The 23,828-nt window shown below is 38.6% G+C and overlaps 1 protein-coding gene across 2 annotated transcripts; it reads left to right on the top strand.

Moving 5' to 3' along the window:
• The first annotated feature begins 652 nt into the window (after window positions 1–652).
• On the top strand, window positions 653–21,945 carry si:ch211-247n2.1 (calcium-activated potassium channel subunit beta-2). 2 transcript variants are annotated; one of them, XM_035941288.2, is made up of 6 exons: window positions 653–776; window positions 1,708–1,980; window positions 16,925–17,032; window positions 17,156–17,326; window positions 17,430–17,625; window positions 19,111–21,945. In XM_035941288.2, the coding sequence occupies exons 3-6, from the start codon at window positions 16,983–16,985 to the stop codon at window positions 19,393–19,395; spliced, it is 702 nt and encodes a 233-aa protein (XP_035797181.2). In that variant the 5' UTR covers window positions 653–776; window positions 1,708–1,980; window positions 16,925–16,982; the 3' UTR covers window positions 19,396–21,945. The 2 variants fall into 2 exon arrangements, with proteins under 2 accessions (XP_035797181.2, XP_023150581.3); XM_023294813.3 differs by lacking the exons at window positions 653–776; window positions 1,708–1,980 and adding an exon at window positions 8,150–8,513.
• The last annotated feature ends 1,883 nt before the right edge of the window (window positions 21,946–23,828 follow it).

Raw genomic sequence — 23,828 nt, 5'->3', positions numbered from 1 at the left:
TGCATCTCTTTGTATGGAATTTTTTTATCTGTCCACCATGTCATTGTTATCCATGTCTTTATAGTAACTGTGCATCTCTTTATGGGTATTTTGTGTCTCTCTGAAGCTGTTTTGCATCTCTTTGTTTTAAATCCTTTTGTAGCTATTTTGTATCTCTGTGAATATTTTGCAATCCCTTCATGGTTTTTTTTGCATTTCGTTGTAGTTGTTTTGAAACCATTTGGGGGTTTCTTGTCATTATTTTGCTTTTCTATGTTGCTATTTTGTGTCTCTTTATCCATCCTTTGCATATGCTTTGGATCATTTTGCGTCTGTTTGTAGTCATTTGATTAATTTCACAACACATAAGAAGTAACTTCACAGAAAAGCTCTGGCTCAGCAATCAATTGGGCCCCTGGCTTCCACTGAGCCCTGCAAAGTTCTGGAAGTTAGTACAGTACACCCTGAAAGCCTCTGAAAGTGCAAACCCTCGCTGCTGGTTATCATGAAAGAATGAATAAAAACTACAACGAGCTGTTCTGTTATGAAGAAAAAATCTTGATTATGTGTGCAGTCGTCACCCTCTCCCACAATCAGGAAGGTGAGCAAAGCCTCCACTTCCTCCAATTCTCTCTCTGTGTTTGCTTATTGGATTCCACTTCATCCTGTGGACTGTACACTGTGTTAGTGTGATTGTAAAGCCAGTCCTTGCAGTCAGTCACATGCAGACATAAATACATTAACAGAATGCTACACCAGAGGAGCTACAGAGAGGCCGGCGTCCGTCGCACCTCAGGGTGAGAACAATGATCAGTTTCTCCATTCAGTCAACTCAGCTCTAATGCCTGTTTTCATCGCCTGGTTTTAACTCTGTTGCACTTTTGGGCAAATTCTTGTATGAGGCCAATAGACGAGGAGGAGGAGGAGGAGAAGGGCTATAACTAAAGGAGTCACATAAAGTAGCGCCTTGGGGAGTGATAAAATGTTTCTGATTATGTTAAAATTGCACTGGACATGTCACACGAACACATGAATGTGTGAAAAAGGAATCCACTGCTGCAGGACATAATTGCAAAGTGTTTGAATACTGTTTATTTCAATGTCAACATTCAGATCTAAGAGATTTAAGAATCCCTCACAGAAAAAACTACAAGTATTCATCATCATTTGGTAGATATTCTATATTTTGTATACTTTTGCTTTCACTCTCATTAATTTCCTACCAACTGCAACAAGTAGCTATTTTCACTGAAAAGAATAGAAAAATCCACTGTTCACTACTTTCTCAGTGCCAAAAAACAGACAACACTAGCAGCTGGTAATTATATTGAACATGTAGCAGCAGAAAGTTCAGATATTTCCACTGAAGGTTGGCGGAGACCAAAACAGAGATAGAAATGAGAATCTGCTGGAGACGATAGTATGTGGTGTGTTTGCTACTTGTTTCAGTAGACAGTGAATAGAAAATCAATTCATGCAGGTTTTGTCGTGTAGTTGCCATAAAAGTTGTCACATTAATCATACTGTCCGAGATGTTGACATTGTCAGACGGTATGAGAAGTTGTAGTTGCCTGAAGGTATGAGGTTTGCATTCCCAAGCATATTATTCATCTGTCAGACATTCTGTGCTGTCATTTGAGCTTTAAACTTTACTTTAATGAAACTTTATAATTACTTTGTCTGCTCCTGTTATTCTCTTTCCTTTCTTGGTCTCTCATCTCCTTTTAGACCAAACTCTGTCCCTCTCCCCACCAAATCCCTCAGACAATCATCATCACTCACTGGTTATTAGTGTGAGCAGTGAGGGGCAGTGTGTTCACTATGGCTGTGGCTCAGTCTGCAGTATGGGAGGCATGCTGGAGCTGCTGGAGCTGCTCCATTCCTGATAGAGTATCGCATGTTGGCTCAGCCCAGAGGACACTTCTTAACTATGCAATGGATTTGAAACACAAAAGAGGCACCTGCACTCTGGAAGCCTTTTGACTTCTGCTGCATTTGAAGGTAAGTTCATGCAGTTTGACAAAATGAGAAAGCTCTGACTAAGTCTTCTGATGGTATTTTGGTGTTTAAGAAAGTGTTTAATGACACTGCCTAAAGGCTTCAGATGAAACCTTATCATCAGAGTAGTTGCCTGTGAAGTCTGGTTGTCTTTGTGAATTAATGATATGAAGATGAAATCAATGATGTTCAGATGACCGTAAATTCCAACTTGAGAGAATAACTCTCATCGTCTAGACAAAAAAAATCAGTATGAAATATGTCAGAAGTAAATATAAACACAAGATAATACACGGTCTCCAAATGCTTTCTCCATATTTGGAGAATGAATGAACCTACCGGAGAGCTACTGTAAACTGTAGCTCAGCTGCTAATTTAATTACATGTATTAAAATGACTTCCCAGCAGTCTGGATTATTCCATTAATGTTACCTCGCTGTGAGGAGCCACCGAGTCTGGTCTGAACCATTAACACCAGCTGTCTCCACTGCTCTGCCATTAGCACTCCTTCTAACAATCACAACAAAATATGTGGCAGACGAGTCAACTTTAATCTGATCTACAGTAAATCATGCTGTCCTACCATCTTTACGTCTGTTTGTTTCACTACCTGTGCTCCCCTATTCTCCTATAAGCTCAGAAATCGGTCAGTATATGTGTATTTTCTTGCTTTATTTCAAATATGTCTATATAAATTCACATTTCTCTGGTATTTTATTTCCCCTGCTGCTCTAAAGATGCTGTGGGTCAGTGACAGGTGTCCAACCAGGACGTTCTCTTACTTATGTTATTGGTGTTTTGACATTTGAGCCACTAGGGGGCCCTGAAGCAAAATTGAACCATGGGCCCCTTTGACCCCTGGTTCCTGCTACTGTCGTTGCTCTGTGCAGCCTGTTAACTGACCTTCAGGTTCAGAGTGAACTGCAGAAAAAACATGGCAGCTTTGACATGCAGTGTTTTGTTTGGAGCCCAGTGACAAGCAGCTTTGATGTATGTCAGCTTGTTCGTATTAATCTCATCACACATGGCTTTATTTAGAAATGTGCATTAGAGTTGTTAGTAGCTGAAAAGCACATGAAAAACACATGCTACTTAAGTGCACCGTCCTCAGGTCAGTTCTAACTGAAGCTCTCTTCAGCCACCTTGTTGCATGCCTCACATATCCCATCTGCCTTCCAACTGTCATTAAATGCAAAAATTAATACATTTTAGAAATATGCATCATGTAAGCATACAGTATCTTTCAGCTACATTTAAAACAATGTCTCTCAATAAGACAATCAATCTAAAATCATGTGAAAATGCAGCTTATCTGCTACAGTCCTCCGTATTCAATTAAAAAAAATTCAAGTTAACAGAAAAATTGACCTGGTGACCTGGGAAGTAGGACCACCAGGGCTTTAAGTAACTCTGCAGCTGTTCATGAAAGTGGGAAATTCAAACTGGTGACCCTACAATTACAAACCTAACCTGTCTGAATGCAGATCATTTTCAAGATAGCAAGACATAGAGTAGATACAGATTTTCTTTTAAAAAAAAAAGAAAAAAAAAGAGAGAGACTCTTTATTATCATTGTAGGTCATACAATGAAAATTTGGTTGATAATACTCATCCCAGCAGCAGAAACCGTGAAATACACATTAACCCTATGAAGTCCAGACAGCTTCTGGGCGTTTATAACATTTTTACTCACTGCTGGGTCACCCACTGTTGGGTTTTTACCACAAAATGAATTCCTACAGTTCTATGCAAACAGCCCAGCCATGGCTAGAAGAAGAGAGAACTCGTAAAATGATTGTGTGCAGTATGATGCACTTATCAGACAAAAACAAATCCTGAAATCAGTACGTACAATACAGCTTTCAGAGTTTCCACAGTACACAGTTACTAATACTGGGGAAAAAAAAGAGTGGCTCTATATACTATATATTTTGATATTTAGATGTTTTACAGTCTCTACAGACTCGGCATTTTAAGACTACTCTGCACATTAACTCTAGAAATACATTTCACCATGCTGACTGTATCTTCCAACAATTTGCTGATATTTTGCTGCTCTGTTTACCCTTTTTGAACCATGCTGCATTCATTTCATTGATCAAGCATGCATTTTCTTTTTTTGTTGTTGTTGTTGCTCTTAGTCTCTCGGATTTGTTTCAATACTTCTCTCCTCTCTGTCTGTGTAAACACACCCTGCAGTTCAGCCAAATATTCCTCCTTTTTCCTGTTTTTACAGTTTCTGGCTCTGGTGAATGGTGTAATTGTGTAACTTTTTTAAAAATGAGGTTGTGAACCAGCAGGTTTTGGGTTTTTGAGGGTTAAAATACTATAAAAAAAACACTTTGATATTCAATAAAATACTCTAAGGTTTATAAAATAAATCAAATAAACAAATATAAAGTGCACAAAAAATGAGAAATATTACTGCAAACTGAGCAGCTAGCACAGTTCATTCAGTGAAAGATGAATACTCAAGCTGCATAAGAAAATCTCTAAATGTGAAATTTGGGAACAAAAACAACTGATGTGGCTCAGTCTGAACACACTGTAAGAGATATTTAGGCTGAACAGCTGAAATATGTGAGGTGGAAGAAGGCAACAGCAGTGCCATCAAATGTGTTTTACCCCACATGTTAATATCCACTGTTCAGGTCTACAGTTAGCTCATTTGATTTCAGTTTTATTTTCTTAGCTGCACCACAGCTCTTCGATTCTAAACACAGCTGAGCAGCTGTGTCCGACTCTCACTGTCTGCAAAAGACAACTGCAGACTACGCACACAAAACACATGCCATCCAAATAACCTTCCAGAAACAGAAGCATGACATCACTGCTGAGGCGCACCCAGTGTGTCCACTCCTGTTTGTTGTGGGGACATAAATCTGTTCCCTGCCTCCCTCATGGGGCCACAAATCAAGTCCTTGGAATATACGTCATTCAATTTCAGGGTGAAGACATGATTTGGGGTTTGGCTCGTAGTCGCTGTGGTTCGGGTAAACTGTGTGTGTGAGTGTAAAAGGATTCCTGTGTGTCAGCGCAGCACCTGTGCCGTCATCGTGCCACCTGATAGTCCCGCCTTCCAGGAACGCCGTGAGGTTTATGTGCCAAAGACAGACAAGCGGCTTAGCTTCTGACCTGCTTGAGATGAAGCGAGCATATATGTGTGTGTGTGAGTGTATGTGTTGATGAGGTATGTGGCTGTGTGGCTGTCTAAGGATGCAGCAGAGGACAGATCTCAGTATGTGGACAGCATGTGCGAGCATGTATATATGGCAAAACGTTTGACCACATCAGAGAGTATTCCTCCTGCGGATTTGACAGCACACGACACGGCATCCATGACCTTTTTAACAGTTATAAGAAAGGTGAATAAATAGCTCTGAGTATGTGTCTGCATTAAACAGTAGCAGATGTAGGAACCCTTGAGTTCTCTCTTGATGCGGCAAGTTTTTTCTACTGTACATGTAGCTCTTTAGGGTACTGGGCAATAGAACTGAAAGATTTATTAAGATTAAATGTTGTATTTCAGTCAATACTTATTAATTAGACTAGCTTACTTAGACTAGCAGAAGAAAGGTTTAAATAGAAATCATCACTTTAACTTTATCAAGGTATAAAGGTAATCATTTTAATATGAAAACAACAATGAAAAAGTAAATTAATAAGGATAAAGGAATGATCTCCCCTTAATACACATTACATAGACATGACCACACCAAGGTTAAAGCTCAGAGCATTAAAGTCACAACTTTGGCCAACATGTGTCCCAACACGTGGATCCACGTGACGACACCTCTCGTCGACTTTTTAAAAACATTCTTGCTCAGAGTATCACACTTTGTGCCTGTTATCCTCCATGACCAAAATTTTGTTTCAATAAAATACTAGACAGTGAAAACACCACACACATACAGACAAATCTATTATTTTGGATGTCAGTTCTGTCATCTTATAGATCCTGTCTAAAAATCTATTTTCAGTTGTTATTCATTGTATCAGAATCACTTAAATAAAGAAAACAAAAATGATGAATATCTGAGCAGAAAATCAGGCTGATAATTGGTCTTGTCAGACGTATCTCTACAGCATGGTGTCAGTGGTGGAGGATGATCTGGCTGCAGCTCATTATCATTCTGCCATAGGGGGCAAATAACCCCACAGTGGCTTGTTTGTATTTCTTTAAATCAATCACAGTAGTTTGGGGAGAAGCTCAGGGTGCAGCTATAGTGCCCCTGCAAACTAGATTTTCATTAAAAAACGACCAGCAAACAAAAACACCACAAAAAATTATAAAATATATATGATGACTTTTCCTGATAAAAAACAAAGATAATTTGACAATCAGTTCCCGAAAGGTGAAGTCTGTCTGTACTTTAGTCTGTCTGTACTGGAGAAGCTCACTGGCCTCTGCAGATGATTATTTACCTGTTTAACTGCCATCAATAATAATAATAATAATAATAATAATAATAATAATAATAATAATAATAATAATAATAATAATAATAATAATAATAATAATAATAATGCATTAAATACATGAAAGATCACTGAATAAAGCTTTTTATGAAGATAGGTTTTCAGACAGGATCTATAAAAAGACATATTCCATTAAATATACTAGAATTAAGATGCAGTGAGATGTCCAGTAGTCTTAGAAATCACTTCTACAGGTTACAACATTGTGTATCAAAGAGTTGTACATCATGTCTTTTACAGTCAATGACATGTAGAATCAGGGTGGAGGTGTGAAGGACAGCTATAGTAATTTATCAGTAAGTTGTTAGCTATGAAATTAATCATCAACAGCTTTAATGATCAATCAGTTGAATCATTTTTGGAGAGAATGAAGTCTAAAATCTCTGATTCCAGCTAGTTAAAAGTGAATATTTTCTAGCTTATTTCCTCCACTAGAACAGTAAAATGAGTATTGTTGGGTTGTGGACAAAACAAGACATTTAATCAGTTTGGGCTTTGGAAAACACTGATTGACTTTTCATCATTTTATGACATGTTATAGACCAAACAACTAAGAAATGAATTCATCAATTAATTTAAAATAAGCAATAGCTCTAAGTGGATGGTCTACAGGGCATCTAGCTCTTTGTTGGGTTGTAGTTATCATGGTTTATTTGCCCCAACTAGTAGTTTTCTTTGACCTTACATAGCTAGACCTTCTAGAAAGAAGTAATCTTGAAAATGTTTGATGTTTTAATGTTTTTTTTCTGGTGAAACATATCGTCCTTGAGTTGCTCGTTGTTGTTTTCTTCCACCGCTAAAAAAATGAGCAGACGGCAGACTATAATTGGTTCATCATGCTCAATTTAACCTTCTGCAACCCAAAATCCCACGGTGGGTCTGAAAGGCATGTGATTCATCCATTAGAGCAACAATTTTCAACTTTCAGAAGAAAGAGATGTGATTCTGTTGGGAAAATTTGCTGAATCTAATCTTAAGATCATGATATTTTATCAAAAATATTTTTTTCTACATGTCACATATAAAAATTTAGCAAAGATAAACCATTTACACCAGATTGTAACCAAGAGATTGAGAGAAAAAAAATAAAACACAATCAATAAAATAAATGCAGCATGGAAACTGTACAGAGGAGCAAGTTGTTAGAAGATATATTCAGAACAGCGAAACATCTTTCTACTGTTGATGTGCAGAGTAGAGTAAAAAACAGTTTGTAGAGGTTTTAAATTGTAAGACAGGCCTACTCTATAGCATGTGGAGCCCACATGTTTTCCAATACTGGTAACAACTGCAACTTTCAATTCCAATTTTATTTTTTTTTAAAAAGAAAAAAAAATAAGAAATTAATCTTTTGGTTTTGTCTTTTTGTGATATAAAATAGAGCTGCAAGCCTTTAAAATACGTCCACAGTGAATAAAAACATGATAGGAGCAAAAAAAAAAACCTAAAAACCAAACACTCGCCTTTGTTTGATCAGGGTGTAATGAGGACAGTGGAGTATTAAAGCATTACTGGCATCTAATAAAACATAGAGACGGTTTCTGAACTTATATTGTGTGTTGGCAACATTGATTTCTTCATGCGCATGTCAGCCTCCTCCTCACTGCCTTCATCCAGCCACCTCCCACATCCACACTGACAGATGCAGATGAGGATGACGTAAACTCACTTAAAGACCCGGCGCCTCAGACAGAGCAGCAGTGGAAGCAGAGACACGAGACCCGTGGGTTAGATGATGAAGCTGATGGATCGTTGTCAGCCAGTTCCTGGTATTCTCAGTTTTCTATCAAGTAGAATCCATCAGCAGATTTTGTCATGAACTTTTAGAGACTAGAAACTAAATTTTTACACCATTCAGGAAATGTAAGGGCTCCTGAGCCTTTCTCATAGGCAGCTGTCACAGCTACTGGGTGCATAAAATGACAGAAATCGTTTGGGTGAAGGTAAAAATGAGCCCATGTGAGGAAGACTTGTGAAGCCCGGGTTGCCATGTTAGGAGACAACTGCTCCGACAGTCTGACTATTGACTTCTGTCCAACACCATCGTCAGAAATCAGGTGAGCTCCTCTTCATCAGCTCTACTCATGTGGGCCCCATAAAATATGAGTTATGCGCTTGTAAAACAGGGTGTTACTACTGAGCCACTCATGGTTTCATGTACCCTGAACCATGGCTGATGGTTCTATTGCTTTTTGCATTTTGCTTGGAATCTTCTGGCTTCTCTTGAGTAGTTGTTTCTCTTTTCAGTATGTAATATGCAACATGAACACATGGCTAGTCTGTGTTTAGTTTCAGGAATATTTGATGAGGTCAAGTGACAAAGGCACCAAAACATGCACTAAATCTGCAGTTGTAGTTGTTGGGACTTTTTTCTCGAAGCGATTTTCCACAAGTAGCTTTTTTTATTAACAAAATTAGATGAAATAATACAGCTGCTTCTTGCATTTTTATATTTATTTGGATCTTGGTTACACTTGATATTATTTAATTTCATCAATAAAGCATTTTGGGTATATCCACAGCATATGAAAGCCTGTTTACTTTACCACCATGGCAGTGATTCTAACAAACCCATTCTGAGTAATCTGTTGGGGTCCAATGATACCAATGTGGTATTGTGGGGCCTGAAAATATCAAAAACTCAATTCAGTGCATGGTAAATGAAAAATCTCCTAATGTTGGATTTGTATTCAACCTATATTGTTATTAACTTACTTTTCCCACACTTTGTAAAGACTCAGAGTTGTCAGCAACCAGACAATGATGATCTGTTGTTACAATGGTTCACTGTGACGGCATTTGGAGAAGAAAAAGCAAACTATTCCTAGATTATCCAGCAAAAAAGACGCTATTTTCTGAAAATGGTCAAAATTAAACCTTTTACCAGACTATAAAAAAAAGGAAGAATCATCATATTTAAAATCATTTATATTCTGTATGACAAATATCAGCAACAAATTCTGCATTCCTCAGTGCAATCGATAAAGTATTCGTGTAATCAAAGGTCATGTGACGACAATTCCCTTCTCTGCTGAACTGCAGGCTGTGTTTCCACAGAGCCAATTGGAAACAAGTATGAAAACACATTTAAAAAGTAGGCAGTCATTATTTTTTTCTAAGTTTTAGTTACACCTGCTGCATTGATTCCAATTTTTTGTAAAAAAAAAAAAAAAAAAAAAAAATCAAAATTCAACTTTTGTTGTTACTGTTTTTATGATTTTTGTCATTATAATTCTGTTAGACTGCACAAACGGCATTTTAGAGTTCCTTCTACTGCTGGTCATGGTTGTGCTGCTTCCATCGAGGTTCAGGACTTTATATTGCAGTGGAAAATGAGCACACAGTGAAAAAAAAGTAACAGGAGCCAAAAACACATTGAAACTGCTTGGAGTTGGGAGGTTTACAGTCCCATATTTAGATTTCCCACCACTTATCATCTCATCAGTGGTGTAGATTTCACTGAACAGTGAGTCAGTGAGCTGCAGCTAGGAGCTCTGTTGTGCTAAAAGACCTGAAACTGCATTCAGATCGACCAACCAAACGGAAAACACACACAGGATGAGCAAATATTGATTTAGGCACCCATCAGGCGGTCCCTCACTCATGGCCCTATCACTTTTATAGACCAACAGTGTGTCTGTGTGTGTAATGAAGCACGTTTCAGTCAATATTTAGCACTGTCATGTTGACTGTTCCTGTTTTAGAAGCCAGGTGCCAACAGGTTTCTCATGTTTTGGTCCCTCTTTTGTTTGTTTTCTCACGTTAAACACTTGATAATCCACTCCAGACAACTGGACAGTTGCACATCTTTGGAGTCTGTACATCAATATGCTAAACTAACAATAAGTATATCAAAATAAATAAATTGAAAAACATGAGAAAAATAAGTCTCATTTATGAAATTAAAGGATGTGAGCCCTCAGATTTATCTTGTGACCCCATTTGGGGAACCTCAAACAGCAGGATGAGTTTTGGCTTTTGAGAGGGTCAGGATTTCACCCTTAACCCTCTGAAACATTAAAATACAGAGTCTCGCCTTTAATTTAAGTATGTTTACAACAGCACAGAAAGGACAGTGTGAGAGATACAACCCATTAAACACACAATGCTATGATGTTAGAGGTTAGAAAGTAATTGGACAGATTAGGGTGATATAAAAAATGTTTCAGTTTCATTGATATCAGTAGTAACTGACCATTTCTTATGGTTTTTATATGATTTGTGGGCTTAAAATCTGCAATGCAACACAAAGCACCAGAATGGAGCTGTTATTATATAACGTGTCTTTGTAATTTCAGCAACAGTGTTGTCTAACCTTCACTACATCAACTTTTACGAGAGAGCGTGATTTCCACTTGTGCAGGAGGTCTTAAACTGTAAAGGAATGACAGCTATGCGCTGAAGACAGCGTGTCCACATACCACTTCCCGTGTGTGGAGTTTTTCCATTAGTTTACGAAGACAACTGTCTTTAGACAAATATAACACTCAAAGACATCCATGTAGATGTGTGTAGGCATGCGGCCAGTCAACACACTCATCACACATAAATCAAAGTAACACATGTTCTCAGAAAAGACACACACATACAATGTCAGCCCCACCCTTGTGCATGTTTTTCCACATTTAAAAGAAGACTCGTCAGGTAGACTAACAGGACGGCATACTCACATTTGATATATACCTGATTGAGGCAGATTTACAGAGTTAAAAGGCAAACGGAGCAGATTAGTATCTAAAGAATTACACCTATTTGGGATGAGGCCACGCCTCTTGATTGATGTCCGATGCCGTCATCTGCACGTTGCAGAAAGGGCAATTCTAAAAACATCAGCATTGCATTCTAATTCAGGGTTTTGCACAAGCAACCAGTGTCAACTTTCCTTCTTTCTAGACAGTAGGGTTCAAGAAAGTAGGACAAAGTATCGCTTGGATACTGGTACATGCACAATAATGGAGATTTGAAGTGACATTTTTGTATTTTAACAAAATACGCCAAACTTTTCAATCCATCAGTCTTTAAAGAACCCATATTCTGCACATTTACAGGTTCATACATTTTTTGGGGGCTCTACCTGATTATTTTTACATTAATGTTGAGATGTCATGACATGTCATTTCCTCATACTGTACATTGCCTCCACCTCTTCTTAAATGCTACATTTGTCTCTTTAAGACCTCCCCTCCCTTAAAGCCTCATTTGGTCTGCTCTGATTGGTCAGCTGGTCTGAGAAAAGCAAGGTATTGTTGGTTACATATGTCATCCAAGATCTATGAGTATTGAGAGGTAGCTCATTCGGAAGCAGCCCTAGTAAGGAAATAATGGCACACAAATTCTCTTGGTTTGGTGCCGGTTGCAAGTTTGCAGATCTTTAGCATGCCTAACAAAAGCAACAACAGAGCACAATGACAGGGAGAAGCCAGAAAAGCAGAATATGGGCTCTTTAATGCTGTAGTAACAAAAGCAGCGGCACAACTTTTTTTTTTTTTTTTGACATAGTGTCTCTAACACATAGAAGCACACTTTGATGTTGAGTTCCCTTGTAATATTATGAATATGTCCTTTCTGTGCCAGATTCACCTCCCAGATTTAAAGTAGCAATGCTTATTGTTGTAGGAGTGTGGTTAATGCAACAAAGTCATGCTTATGAAACTATGTATTTTATATATTATTTTAGCTCAGCTGCAGCTTGTTTCTGATCTTACAAAGGGTGCTAACCTAAATAAGGTATCAATGACCTGTGGCCGTGAGCAATAACATCAAAACTCTGAAGAATATTATCAAATCCAAGCTCTAAATGTAACTGGACCAGCTCTCGATTCGCTGCAGTTGGTGTATTAACCTGGGAGGTGTTTATGGTGTCGTTTATTTTGGATTATAAATGAACAAGCAAGGGCTAATCCAAGATTACTTTTCGTTGACTTCTCTGGAGCCTTTAATACAATGGAACGTCACGTATGAGTAAATAAAGCTTATAACCTCCTTCCATTTAGATCATCGAGTCATGATGCGGATTATCAGTTTCCATAACAGAACTCAGACAGTAGCTGCAAATGGTGGAGCATCTGAATCAGGCAGCACTGGCTCATTAGTGGAAGGATTGTGTCCTTCCTATTTTATTTTTTAACTTGTGCACAAATTAGTGTTGCAATAAATATGCAAATACTCTAAAACTTGCCCAAGACAGACAAGCGGTCCCATAATGAAAGAATTCATGGACTGGAGTGATTTTGTTTTAAGATTTAAATGTAACCAAAACCAAAAAAGGTTTGTGAAAATGGTTCGGCAGCATCTCTACTGCCAACAGGTATATAAAGTCCTTTGTCAGGACAAGAAACAATTGCAAAGTATTTTCAGTCTCAGCTCTGAAATTATTGGCAAAACACACACAAAAATCTCAGTTAAGACCAGACACTACAGGCAACAACAATTTGTGAAATACAATGCTGGAAAGTAAATATATATTGTTCACCAGCATATGTTTGGATATAAACTGCTCAAAAAAATTAAAGGAACATTTTTTAATCTAAATATTGCATCAAGACAGTTAAACTTCAGGGATACCAATCCGGTTAAGTCAGTAACAGAGGTAGTTTTTAATCAGTTTCAGCAGCTTTGGTGTTCATGAAATTAACAACAGGTGCACTAGAGGGGTAACAATGAGACAACCCCCAAAACAGGAATGAGTTTACAGGTGAAGGCCAGACATTTTTTTTCCCTTCTCATGTTTTCTGACTGTTTTTCACTAGTTTTGCATTTGGCTAGGGTCAGTGTCACTGCTGGTAGCATGAGGCGATACCTGGACCCTACAGAGGTTGCACAGGAAGTCCAACTCCTCCAGGATGGCACATCAATGCATGCCATTGCCAGAAGGTTTTCTGTGTCTCCCAGCACAGTCTCAAGAGCATGAAGGAGGTTCCAGGAGACAGGCAGTTAGTCTAGGAGAGCTGTACATGGCCGTAGAAGGTCCTCAATCCATCAGCAGGACAGGTATCTGCTCCTTTATGCAAGGAGAAACAGGATGAGCACTGCAATAGCTCTAGAAAATGATCTCCAGCAGACCACTGGTATGAGCGTCTCTGACCAAACAATCAGAAACGGACTTCATGAGGGTGGTCTGAGGGCCCAACGTCTTGTGGGCCCTGTGCTCGCTGACCGGCACCGTGGAGCTCGATTGGCACTTGCCATAGAACACAGGAATTGGCAGGTCCATCACTGGTGCTCTGTGCTTTTCACAGATGAGAGCAGGTTCACCCTGAGCACATGTGACAGACATGAAAGGGTCTGGAGAAGCTGTGGAGAACATTCTGCTGCCTGTAACATTGTTCAACATGACCGGTTTGGTGATGAGTCACTGATGGTCTGGTGAGGCATGTCCATGGAGGAACGCACAGACCTCTACAGGCTGGACAACAACACTCTGACTGCCATTAGGTATTGGGATGAAATCCTTGGATCCACTGTAAGACCCTGTGCGGGTGCAGTGGTCCTGGGTTCCTTCTGGTGCACGACAATGCATGTGGCAAGAGTATGCAGCCATTTCCTGGAGGATGAAGGAATTGATACCGTTGACTGTCCCCCATGCTCAGCTGACCTGAATCCAATAGAACACCTTTGGGACGTTATGTTTTGGTCCATCCGACACCACCAGGTTGCTCCTCAGACTGTCCAGGAGCTCAGTGATGCCCTGGTCCAGATCAGGGTGAATTTACCCTCGGACACCACCTGTCGTCTCATTAAGAACATGCCCCAACATCGCCACATACAAGCATGTGGAGGCCATACAAACTACTGAGTACCATTCTGAGTTGCTGCCAAGGAATTTCTGTAAGATGGAGTAGCCTGCCACATAATTTTTTCACTTAGTTTTGAGGTGTCTTGAATTCAGCCCTCTGTAGGTTGATAATTTTCATTTCCATCAAACAATGTGGCATCTTATCTTAACACATTGTCCAGTCTGTAAAGTGTTCCTTTATTTTTTTGAGCAGTGTATAATACCTCATTTGCATATTTAGATATAAAATTTCAGGACACTTGGAATACAAAAAAATATTGTCTTAATGTTAGTAATCAATGAAGGAAGTTTCATAGTGATATCTGATATAGTTATTTTTTTGTTTTGTTTTGTTCTGTGTTGTTTTTTGGCCTATTCATATATAGTGTCTACATGTACAGCTACATGTAGTGTATGTAGTTTTCATTAAAACATACAAGACTATGAACCACGTCACACATATTGTCTATGAGTCTTTTAAATTCATGGCATCAGGAATGTGTTTTAGGTTTTATGTTGAATTTATTTGAACTGAATAAAAGTTTAAAAGATAGAAGAAGGGACGTGTCTGTTTCTCTAAAGCCTGAAGAGTGAAAAACTAAACCAGGCACTTGTTGCATAATGAGATGTAATTCCTGAAAGGGCTAAATTAAAAATAGAGTGAGCAGGAGGCTGCAGATTTCATTAGAGCGGCTTGTTTCCATGTGCTGTACAAACACTGGAAAACGTCTTTATTCATATATACAGCAGTTGTTGGAAAACTGTGGGAAGCTGAAGGAGACGCTCCAACATTGAAGGTTGTCTGTTGTCAAAGCTGGAGTCTCAGAAAACCCTGAACACAAACAGTAAACACTAAGGTGATGATAGTGAAACCTCTCAGAGTCAGTATGGAGCTCTTATTGATGACTGATGAAAGAGACCTGTTAGACCTGGGTTGTAAATAACTGTGAGGGATGGTGGGTCAGCTGAGTGTTGATATACGAACATACATTCTGACAACCAGCTGGAGTTGCTTTCAACTCTTCATGTTTCCTGCAGTCTGTCCAGCATGTGATATATTTTTTACTTGAGGGAAAAATTTACTATAAGGAGGCACGCAGCATGTTTTTGCATCTATTCTGTCACAATGCCATCGATTTAAAGCATTTAACATGGGAAATTACATTTGAATCCATAGAGTGTACCTGCACAAGTGGAATGAAACCAAATGATTACAAAAGAACGCAGATTTTATTTTCCAGCAGGAACTGTATAATATCAAAATGCTCCTGGACATCAGAAGCAGCTATGACAGCATTATGTAGCAAAATTGGCCAGATATACAAATTGAAACAAGTTCTCAAATAAGAACTTTATGATTATAATAGGACCAAAATTAGCAGCTTTAAGGCAGATTGACTGTAATGTTGCTGCTGATCAAAATCAGTTTGGGTTTATGGTACATTTCTCGATTTTGATGTGTTTCCCTTATGAATCACTTTAGGATATCATCGAGTTAAAATATTCTGTATCTTGATATCTAGTGTTATTTTATTTTGTCTAACAAATTTACTGGGATTATTTATTTCTCATTTTATTATTGTTCTAGATATTTTACACAGAGTTCACACTCTTTTTATTCTTTTTATGTTCCACACTTAAAGCTGCAATTGACTGTGAACAACATCTTGAACAAAGAAAAGACAACTGTGGACCCCTCTGAGGGTCACATGAAAGGGACAGTTTGGGTGGTACAATGAAATAAAATTCTCATGCCCAACTTTGGTCATGTGATTATGTTCACTACCATTTTCTTGTTATTCTCGAGCCTGAATCAGTGTTTGTTTTCATTCTTCACTTGTGTATTTTAACTTTTGAGACTACAAACCATTTCGCCAGTGTTGGAGGCTCAGATCAAACTAATGTTTAACAAAGACATCAAAATTCATCTGTTGCACAAAGTAGACTAGTTATAATTCTGACTCACCAGATGTAGACTGGGGGTAAAAACCTTCCATTGGCCACATTTTTGCACACAGTTTTGTTGTTGCCTGTCTCATAGCATTTACAGCACTTTGGTCAACTCAGGTTGTGTTTGAAATGTATAAATAAACTTGATTTGATTTGTTTCTTCAGCACTGATAAAGCAATGTTGAGATAACTTTAGCTATGCAAGATTATTTAGTTCTTGACTAAACAAGAATTTCTGATTGAAAGTTTTAAAGTAAAAACATGACTGCCTGAGCATCCATGTAAACCACTGAGCTCAGTTCATTCCAGCAGAAAGTGCTCCAACAGTTTCAAGAACATATTACAAATTAAACCCAGTGAAGAGTAACAAACACATTCAATTACAGTCTTTCAGCACCATAAAATCTCAACACAGTGCATGTCCGTAGAAGAGCTGAGATCCTGTGGCAAGTTTCAGTGTGTTGATTCTGCAGACTGACAATGTCAGCAGTGGACAGCAGGTGTCACTCAAACACAACGGTCTTAGTTTAGAGTTTGTTTGGGCACAGAGTAGCTCACTTTATCAGCTTAAAATTAGTTAGTTTTTGTTTTTGCAAAGTTGCCTGAAACGCATCAAACTAATCTGCGAGTTAAACGAAGGCCAGCCTAACGCTGTCAGACTCTTCTTAAACTGTCCCCAAGACAAAAGAAATTAAATCCTCCAGGGTCTGTTGCCTTTTGAATAATAGTCTATATGTTTCATAGGTGGGTCAGCTCCTCTAGCAGCAACAGTGGACTACAATTCCCACATTCCTCAGAAAGAATGTTTCTGTGGGCAGGGAGTAAAGCAACAGATGGAAGAAATGACCGCAGGTATGATTTTATCTTCTCCTGCTCGTGTTTTGATTAGTGTCCAAAGCTCAGGGTCACGATCACAGAGGTACAGCTAGTAAGGCTTTATTTGCTCTCAGTAAATGTATCCTCATCCTCTTTCAGATCCATCTACCAGCAGATCCGTGAGTATGAGGTCCTGGACAAGAGGAAGACAGTGACCGCTCTGAGGGCCGGAGAGGACAGAGCCATACTGCTGGGCCTCAGCATGGTCTTCCTGTCTATCATGATGTACTTTGTCCTGGGAATCACCATCCTGCGCTCCTACTCTGACAGGTAATAACCAGTGATGGCTTGATCTGCACACAGCCAAATAGAAGATACTCTTTCTAAGAGTATCCATTAAAACCTCACAACATTAAACTATCCTGTTCTCCAGCATGTGGACAGACGAGGATCGCTGTTCTATTGTGAACTCCACCATAGTGTGGGATGTGAACTGTTCGTACAGCTGTGGAGTCGAGTGCTGGAAGATTTCGCGTTACCCCTGTCTACAGGTCTACGTCAGCCTCAACTCCTCAGGAAAGGTGGTGCGACTGTTGCACAATGAGGAGACGCATGACAGCAATCCTGAGGTACTGATGCTGCTGTTTCCTATGGTTTTCCTACTGGTATGTTTGGTGTGGATGTAGAAGATGAATACAGTTTTCTTTCTGGTTTGGGCAAATCCCTAGATCCAAATGTCTCTCATTTAAATTAGACATTGAAATGCGCCTGCTCTACAAGTACTTACAGTATGTTCATACCATATCTCCCCACAGGCACAGACTGGCCATCACTGAGTTTGGGAATGTTTTCAGTGGACCAGTATTCTTAGTTGTTATTTTTTCCCTATCTACAGCCTACATACAATGTGTCTTAGGTGCCGTGACACAGGTGGTGAAATCCATAAGCAACTTTCCATAACAACTGAAAACATCAAGCACTCAAGTAGTTACTATCTAACTTGCGTTACATACATCTAGTGCTCATTGTTGAAACATGGATAGACAGTTAACCAGCAGAGGAGGCAACAGTCAAAGAAAAAGATTGGATGACTTAAGTGTGTTAAGATACAACAAATTTATTACAGCAGAACGCTCTGATCTGTGAACTAACTACATATCTATCAAACATTTACCCTACATTTTTCCAAAGTGTTCAAAAATGGTTGTCAACTTTGACTATAAATTGGTAAAATAAACCTGTAAATTTGAGTATTTTCTTCTATACTACACGTCGTTTGCTTTTCTCATCACAGTCTATAAGGCATTTAATATTTGAAAGCCAATCCAGCAATAAAAATTATTTGTTCAAGACTTTACAGTCTAAACAAACAGGTGAACTTTAAAAAAATGGTGAAGGAGGAGGGAGCACAAACCAGTACAGAAAATATTAGCGGTGCTGAATGATACTGTGGGACTGTAATGTAAATGAGTGCACAATACATCATCCATGTGATCAGGTTCAACATCATTTGAGTTATTTGTTGTTGTTTTCTAATAAGAAATAGAAAGAATGGCAAGCATGTTGCAGAATTTTAATAGTAAAAGCAGCTACTGAGTTAAATTTGGTGTCAGCTGATCATTACATTAATTCAATTTTGCTTTTTGAGCACACAAATATCACGAGGGAAACCTTAGAAAATTAGTGCGATTTGACATTTTAGCCTGACACAAACAATAGAAATTGTCAGACTGTGAGATTTTTAAAATGAGGGATCCACTGAGTGACAAACACTTTGTGCCAGTTTAAATTTGATATCAAACTGAAGCTTCTTGACAGCAAATTCCTGGGCAGCTTTTTGTTGCCAGTTTATCCTTTTGTCTACATATAGATATGAATCAAACACTTTTATTCCTGTTTTATTCACATCTTATTGTGGTGAACTGTTAATCCATGGTGAGTCTGACACGTCTACAAAAGTTGGTTTCAATCGAATCAGGTGTGTGCACTTCAAATTTATTAATGTCTGAACTGTCACAAAACCAGTGAGTTCTACGTTGACAGAAAGATCTCCTGTAAGAGAAATCTAACACAGCTTTTACTGCCACTTCTCTTTTTCTCTCTTCTTTCTTCAGTGCTTCTACATCCCAAAGTGCCATAAGGACTACGCAGTCACACACACCATAATTCAGAACATTTCTGATCGTCTCCGGTCTCAGCACATGATTCAGTGCTTTGCTGACCCTACAGACAGATCAGACAGCGCCATCCTGACCCAGATCTATGGACGGGTTGCTGTCTTCCACTCCCTGTTCTGGCCAACCTGCAGTCTGATTGGAGGAACCGTCATCATTGCCATGGTGAAGCTGACTCAGTATCTGTCCATCATGTGTGAAAGACTGAGCCGCATCAAGAGGTGATGTGCCATGAGTTAAAATGGAAGGTCCCTTTGTATGGACAATAGGGCAACTAAAGCTGGCTCATGGGGACGAGACGAAAAAAAAGGAGGAGCTGAGATCTTTTCTGTCTAAAACAGCTGCACTGCTGAGACTCAAAGACACTGAAAATCTCAAAGCAATTACAAAGAGAAGCATATGTTTTTTGACACAGGGTTGAATTCAAACATGAGGATGTGAACCCAGTTTGTTATGCAGCTGCTCACCAGTGCTGGTGGTTGAAGCTAAATAACAATCCTTGATATTGTCATTTTTGTTGGCCAGTAATTTTGTAAGGTTTGCACAAATGTGACATACTGTGTTCAAATAAGCTACCTATTCTACTCTCTATGGCTTTGCACAACTAGTTGTGAAATATTTTGGAAATACCACTTTCACATCTGTGTGCTAAATACAGTAAAGAGCAGACTGTTCAGTTAGCTCAATTAGCTTAGCTTAGCAGTGAAACAAACTGGACATAGCTACCCTGGTAATAAAATTCCTTTTAATTTGTTAAAGAGCCCATATTCTGCAAAATTACAGCTTTCTGGTTATATGGTTGAGGCCTACTAGAAATTGCGAGTTGGTTTAATGTTCAAAAACACTTTTTTTCATAAAGTACATTGCTGTTGCACCTCTTCTCTGCCTAGGTCTGAAACACTCCATTTTAGCCTGTCTCTTTAGGCCCCCTCTTCTATAAGCCCTTGGGACTGGTTGGTCAGGTGGACTGATAAAAGCGAGGCAATGTTGGTCACATATCGTAATCTCAGACCTCTGAGTACAGACAGAGAGAAGTAGCCTTAGCAGAATCAACTCTAATTAGGAATTAATGGTAGATTGCAAAAAAAAATAATTCTTTCATGTCAGACTAGTGGCTGGATAACCATTATGCAAATGTGTGACATGGTGATGTAGATAAGTGAGGGAAGAAAAGTCTGGACTTTAAACATGATGTACTGACTTTGGGCTTTGTAGGTTTGCTGACCTTTTGCATGCACAAAAAATGTCTTTCTAACACCTTAAAGGAAAGGGAGGAACTCAAAAAGCAGAATATGGGTTCTTCAATACATTACATCTTGTAATTTTTACTTGAGGCTAGCTGTTTTTGCCTATTTCCAGTGATAAGCCAACATAACAGACTGCTGACTGAAGCTTCATATTGAGCACATGGACATCATGATAGTGGCGTCAACTTTCTCACCAATAGCTGAACGTAAAAAGGCGTATTTTAATGCGGATCATCTTTTTAGGCATATGATCTTCTCAACTGTAGCTTATTACCAAAAAGTGAATTTTAAGCCAATGCAACAAGTGCTGCTGATGCTCGAGTGGTCTTGGAGAAATTTCAACAAGCTTTGCTCTGATATTAGGGAAATGTGAAGATTAAAATGGGTTTGGCTTTAGGGGCTCTTGCCTTAAAACACACACAAGTGCAATTTTTGTGCCTTAACTGAAGCCAATATCTGTTTGTACAATTGTATAGTGTTTTATTGTTAACTGGCTTGGCCTTCATTTTTCATGACTTTTCCCATCAAACTTTTAATCTAGGGTTTATAGGGCTCATTAGGACCTGGGAGCACAGAGGGGCACTCCACCAACTTTACTTTAAAGCTCATTTTAATCACAGTGACACGACTACTTTCAGCTGGAAAACCACTGTAAAATGACTACTGTAACTCTGAAGTCTGAGAAAATACTATTGATGGGGTTGTCTGTTGGGACTCAGGCCACTATTTTACTTTGCCTGGGTGAGTTTTAAAAAATACTGTATTTTCACCTACGAGGTATGGTGGGTCTAGCAAGTAAGTCAGATATCTGTGATAATTGCAATGCAACCTGTCTTGTGCGCATTCAATTGACTGTAAACTGTTAAGCCAGACTAGTACAAATATACCAAACTAAACCCAAATGACTTCAATAAGTGTATTGACAATGTATAATTTTAAGGATTACAATGTTATCAGGGTTTTCTTTGACAAACGACAAGAACAGAATGATAAAAGAAATAATTAGAAATAAATAAAGACTTAAAATAGTAATATAAAAAGTCAACCAGATTTGTGAACTAGGGCTTTATTTGCCTACTAATGTGTTTTTGTCTATATTATGGCCACAAATGAAAGGAAAATGCATAGATTTTCTGTCAGATAAGATAACACAAGCTCATTTGCCTTTACCATAACACAGACCGTCTTACTGTTGGTTAAATTCACCCTCCAAAGTCCCATTATAAGCCAGAAAAACCATGGTTCATCTTTGCCTTTTCAGTTTTACAGAGTTTTTTTCAAGTTATATGATCTCAGGACATTCATTTCATTTCGATTTGATTTACTGTATTCGTTCCTTAAGAAACGCCTTTATATTAGTTTTCAGTGGCTCTGTGTCTGAAAGGACCAGAGAACATAAATCTGTCATTAGTTCAATGAATTCTACTGGAAAAGCAAACAGTAACCAGCTAAAGCCATAAGGATGGAAGAAGATGGATAGAAAGGTTTTCCATTAATGCCACTGAATGTTGTTTTTTTTTTTTTGTTTAACACCAATGTACGCTCACTCACCATATCCATTACTGTCACTCTTCCATTTCCTTTCTCGTCACGCTGAAGCTGCAGACCAGTGCAAATGTTTGTGGCAGTCATCCAGATTCTGCACATGATTGCAGAGAATCAAAGGAAATGACCCCCTAACAGGAAAACCAATGAAGCCCACTTTCTCGTACTGGGTTTCATTTAAGATCATCACAGCTTTAAACATTATGTGATCAGGTTCAAATGTTCTTTCCAAATGTGTTTTGCTACAGTAATGATTGTACTGCCAAATAGACACAATGTGCCTCTTGTTAACATTGTCTGAACCCTCAGTGATGATGATGATGGTGTATGTTTGTGTGTGTGTGTGTGTGCGTGTGTATGGGTATGCGTGCAAGTGTTTAATGCAAAACATATAAACATATAATAAATAACGGGAAGAATGCAGAATTGTTCATTAACAACATGGACATGGAAGTCTTATTGGAGAGGTGACTCTGCATTGTGGTAACCTGGCCTCCTATTTGGCACCTTGAGAGTATGTCCAGTCTACAGTGTCAGTCTATCTAGGTGTGGAATTCAATGACATCAAACAAGCTCTGTACACAAAAGGGATAAAATTTCAGCTACTTTATCCTGCCACCCTGTAAGTCACCTTCAAAGGTAACACCTTCAAATTTCACCAGAGGAGGCAAAGGTATGCTGTGTTCAACAAGGGTCAGATTAAAATAAGAAAAATGGATGGTTTGCTTGGACTGTGAAGCCTGTCTGCTTCTGGCACATCTAACTGGACAGCTGGATGCCAGCCTTTGGCCAACAACTTCACACGAACTTGTAACACACAGTCTGACTATTGGAATGCACTCATTTTGAGGTAAGCACGTGTTGGATTCAGTTGGTTATGAAAACCCCTTTGTCAAACTTTAAGCACCCTATTTTGTTCACTTGCTTGGTGTCATTTCTATCACCTTTACCAATGTTTACCAAATTTACATAGTGAAGGTGGTGACTAGCTACTTGTTGTGTTGACAATCATTAAGCTATTATGTTTTTTTCTGTTCAAAAGAACTATAATCAATGTGGTTAATCTTGACTGATAAATTTGGGTGTTTGTGCACTGACACTGATGCAATCTGAAAAATCTTCTTTTATTCCTTTTTAAATACCTCTGTTTAAATGGCCAAGGCTCCTAATAAGTTTGAGTTTCTGGGGCTTAGTTGAGGATTCAGTGATCAGGAGGGAGACATAGGAAAGCTGAATGTTGTGTTCAAGGTTGGGATTCGATTAATTGCTGATTTAATTGATTTTGCACTAAATGCCATTATATACTTTTTTCTCCTCTTTCCTCAATATGGGCACACATTTATTTCCTTTCTTTCTTTTTTTCTCCCTCTTAACATACCATGTGTGATGACTGAACTAACACCGGAGCTAAAGTAGATATAACATCCACCGATTTACAAATCAAAATTCATTGACTTTAGGGACAAAATATATTACTTTCAATTTCCCATGCAAGTAAACACAGCATTGCTTTCACTTCAGTGTTGTGCTACATTCCTCCTGATGCGCAAATCTTTCCTTCAAAATAAGACTGAACATTCAGAATATAAATAAAATTGTATCCAAAGTGTCCTTGCTTATGGAGAGACACTAAAATTTACAGATGTTCCCTAAACACCTCATATCCAAGCTATGATAGACCTTAGCTGTGGGGCTGTGCACAGAGAAGCCTCCAGTCTCCAATCAGTTACTCTGTTAGAATTTTATAAAAGTGTATAGGACATTCTTATGTCAGAAATTCCCTAAGTTGAAACCGATATTATCTAGGTAAGCTGAGTTTTCCATAGATGGAGCATTTTGAATATCAATGTTGCAGTCAATCATGTT

Source organism: Amphiprion ocellaris, chromosome 2 (assembly GCF_022539595.1).
Source record: "Amphiprion ocellaris isolate individual 3 ecotype Okinawa chromosome 2, ASM2253959v1, whole genome shotgun sequence".
Taxonomy (NCBI): Eukaryota; Metazoa; Chordata; class Actinopteri; family Pomacentridae; genus Amphiprion; species Amphiprion ocellaris.
The sequence above is the reverse complement of the archived record's forward strand: the minus strand, read 5'-3'. Positions and strand labels throughout refer to the sequence as shown.

Excerpts from the sequence above, each read along its gene's own strand:
- si:ch211-247n2.1 (XM_023294813.3), top strand. The coding sequence starts at position 8,446 with ATGTTAGGAGACAACTGCTCCGACAGTCTGACTATTGACTTCTGTCCA. Across the intron at positions 17,033-17,155 it reads GATGGAAGAAATGACCGCAG|ATCCATCTACCAGCAGATCC; the intron begins GTATGATTTTAT and ends ATCCTCTTTCAG. Across the intron at positions 17,327-17,429 it reads CTGCGCTCCTACTCTGACAG|CATGTGGACAGACGAGGATC; the intron begins GTAATAACCAGT and ends CCTGTTCTCCAG.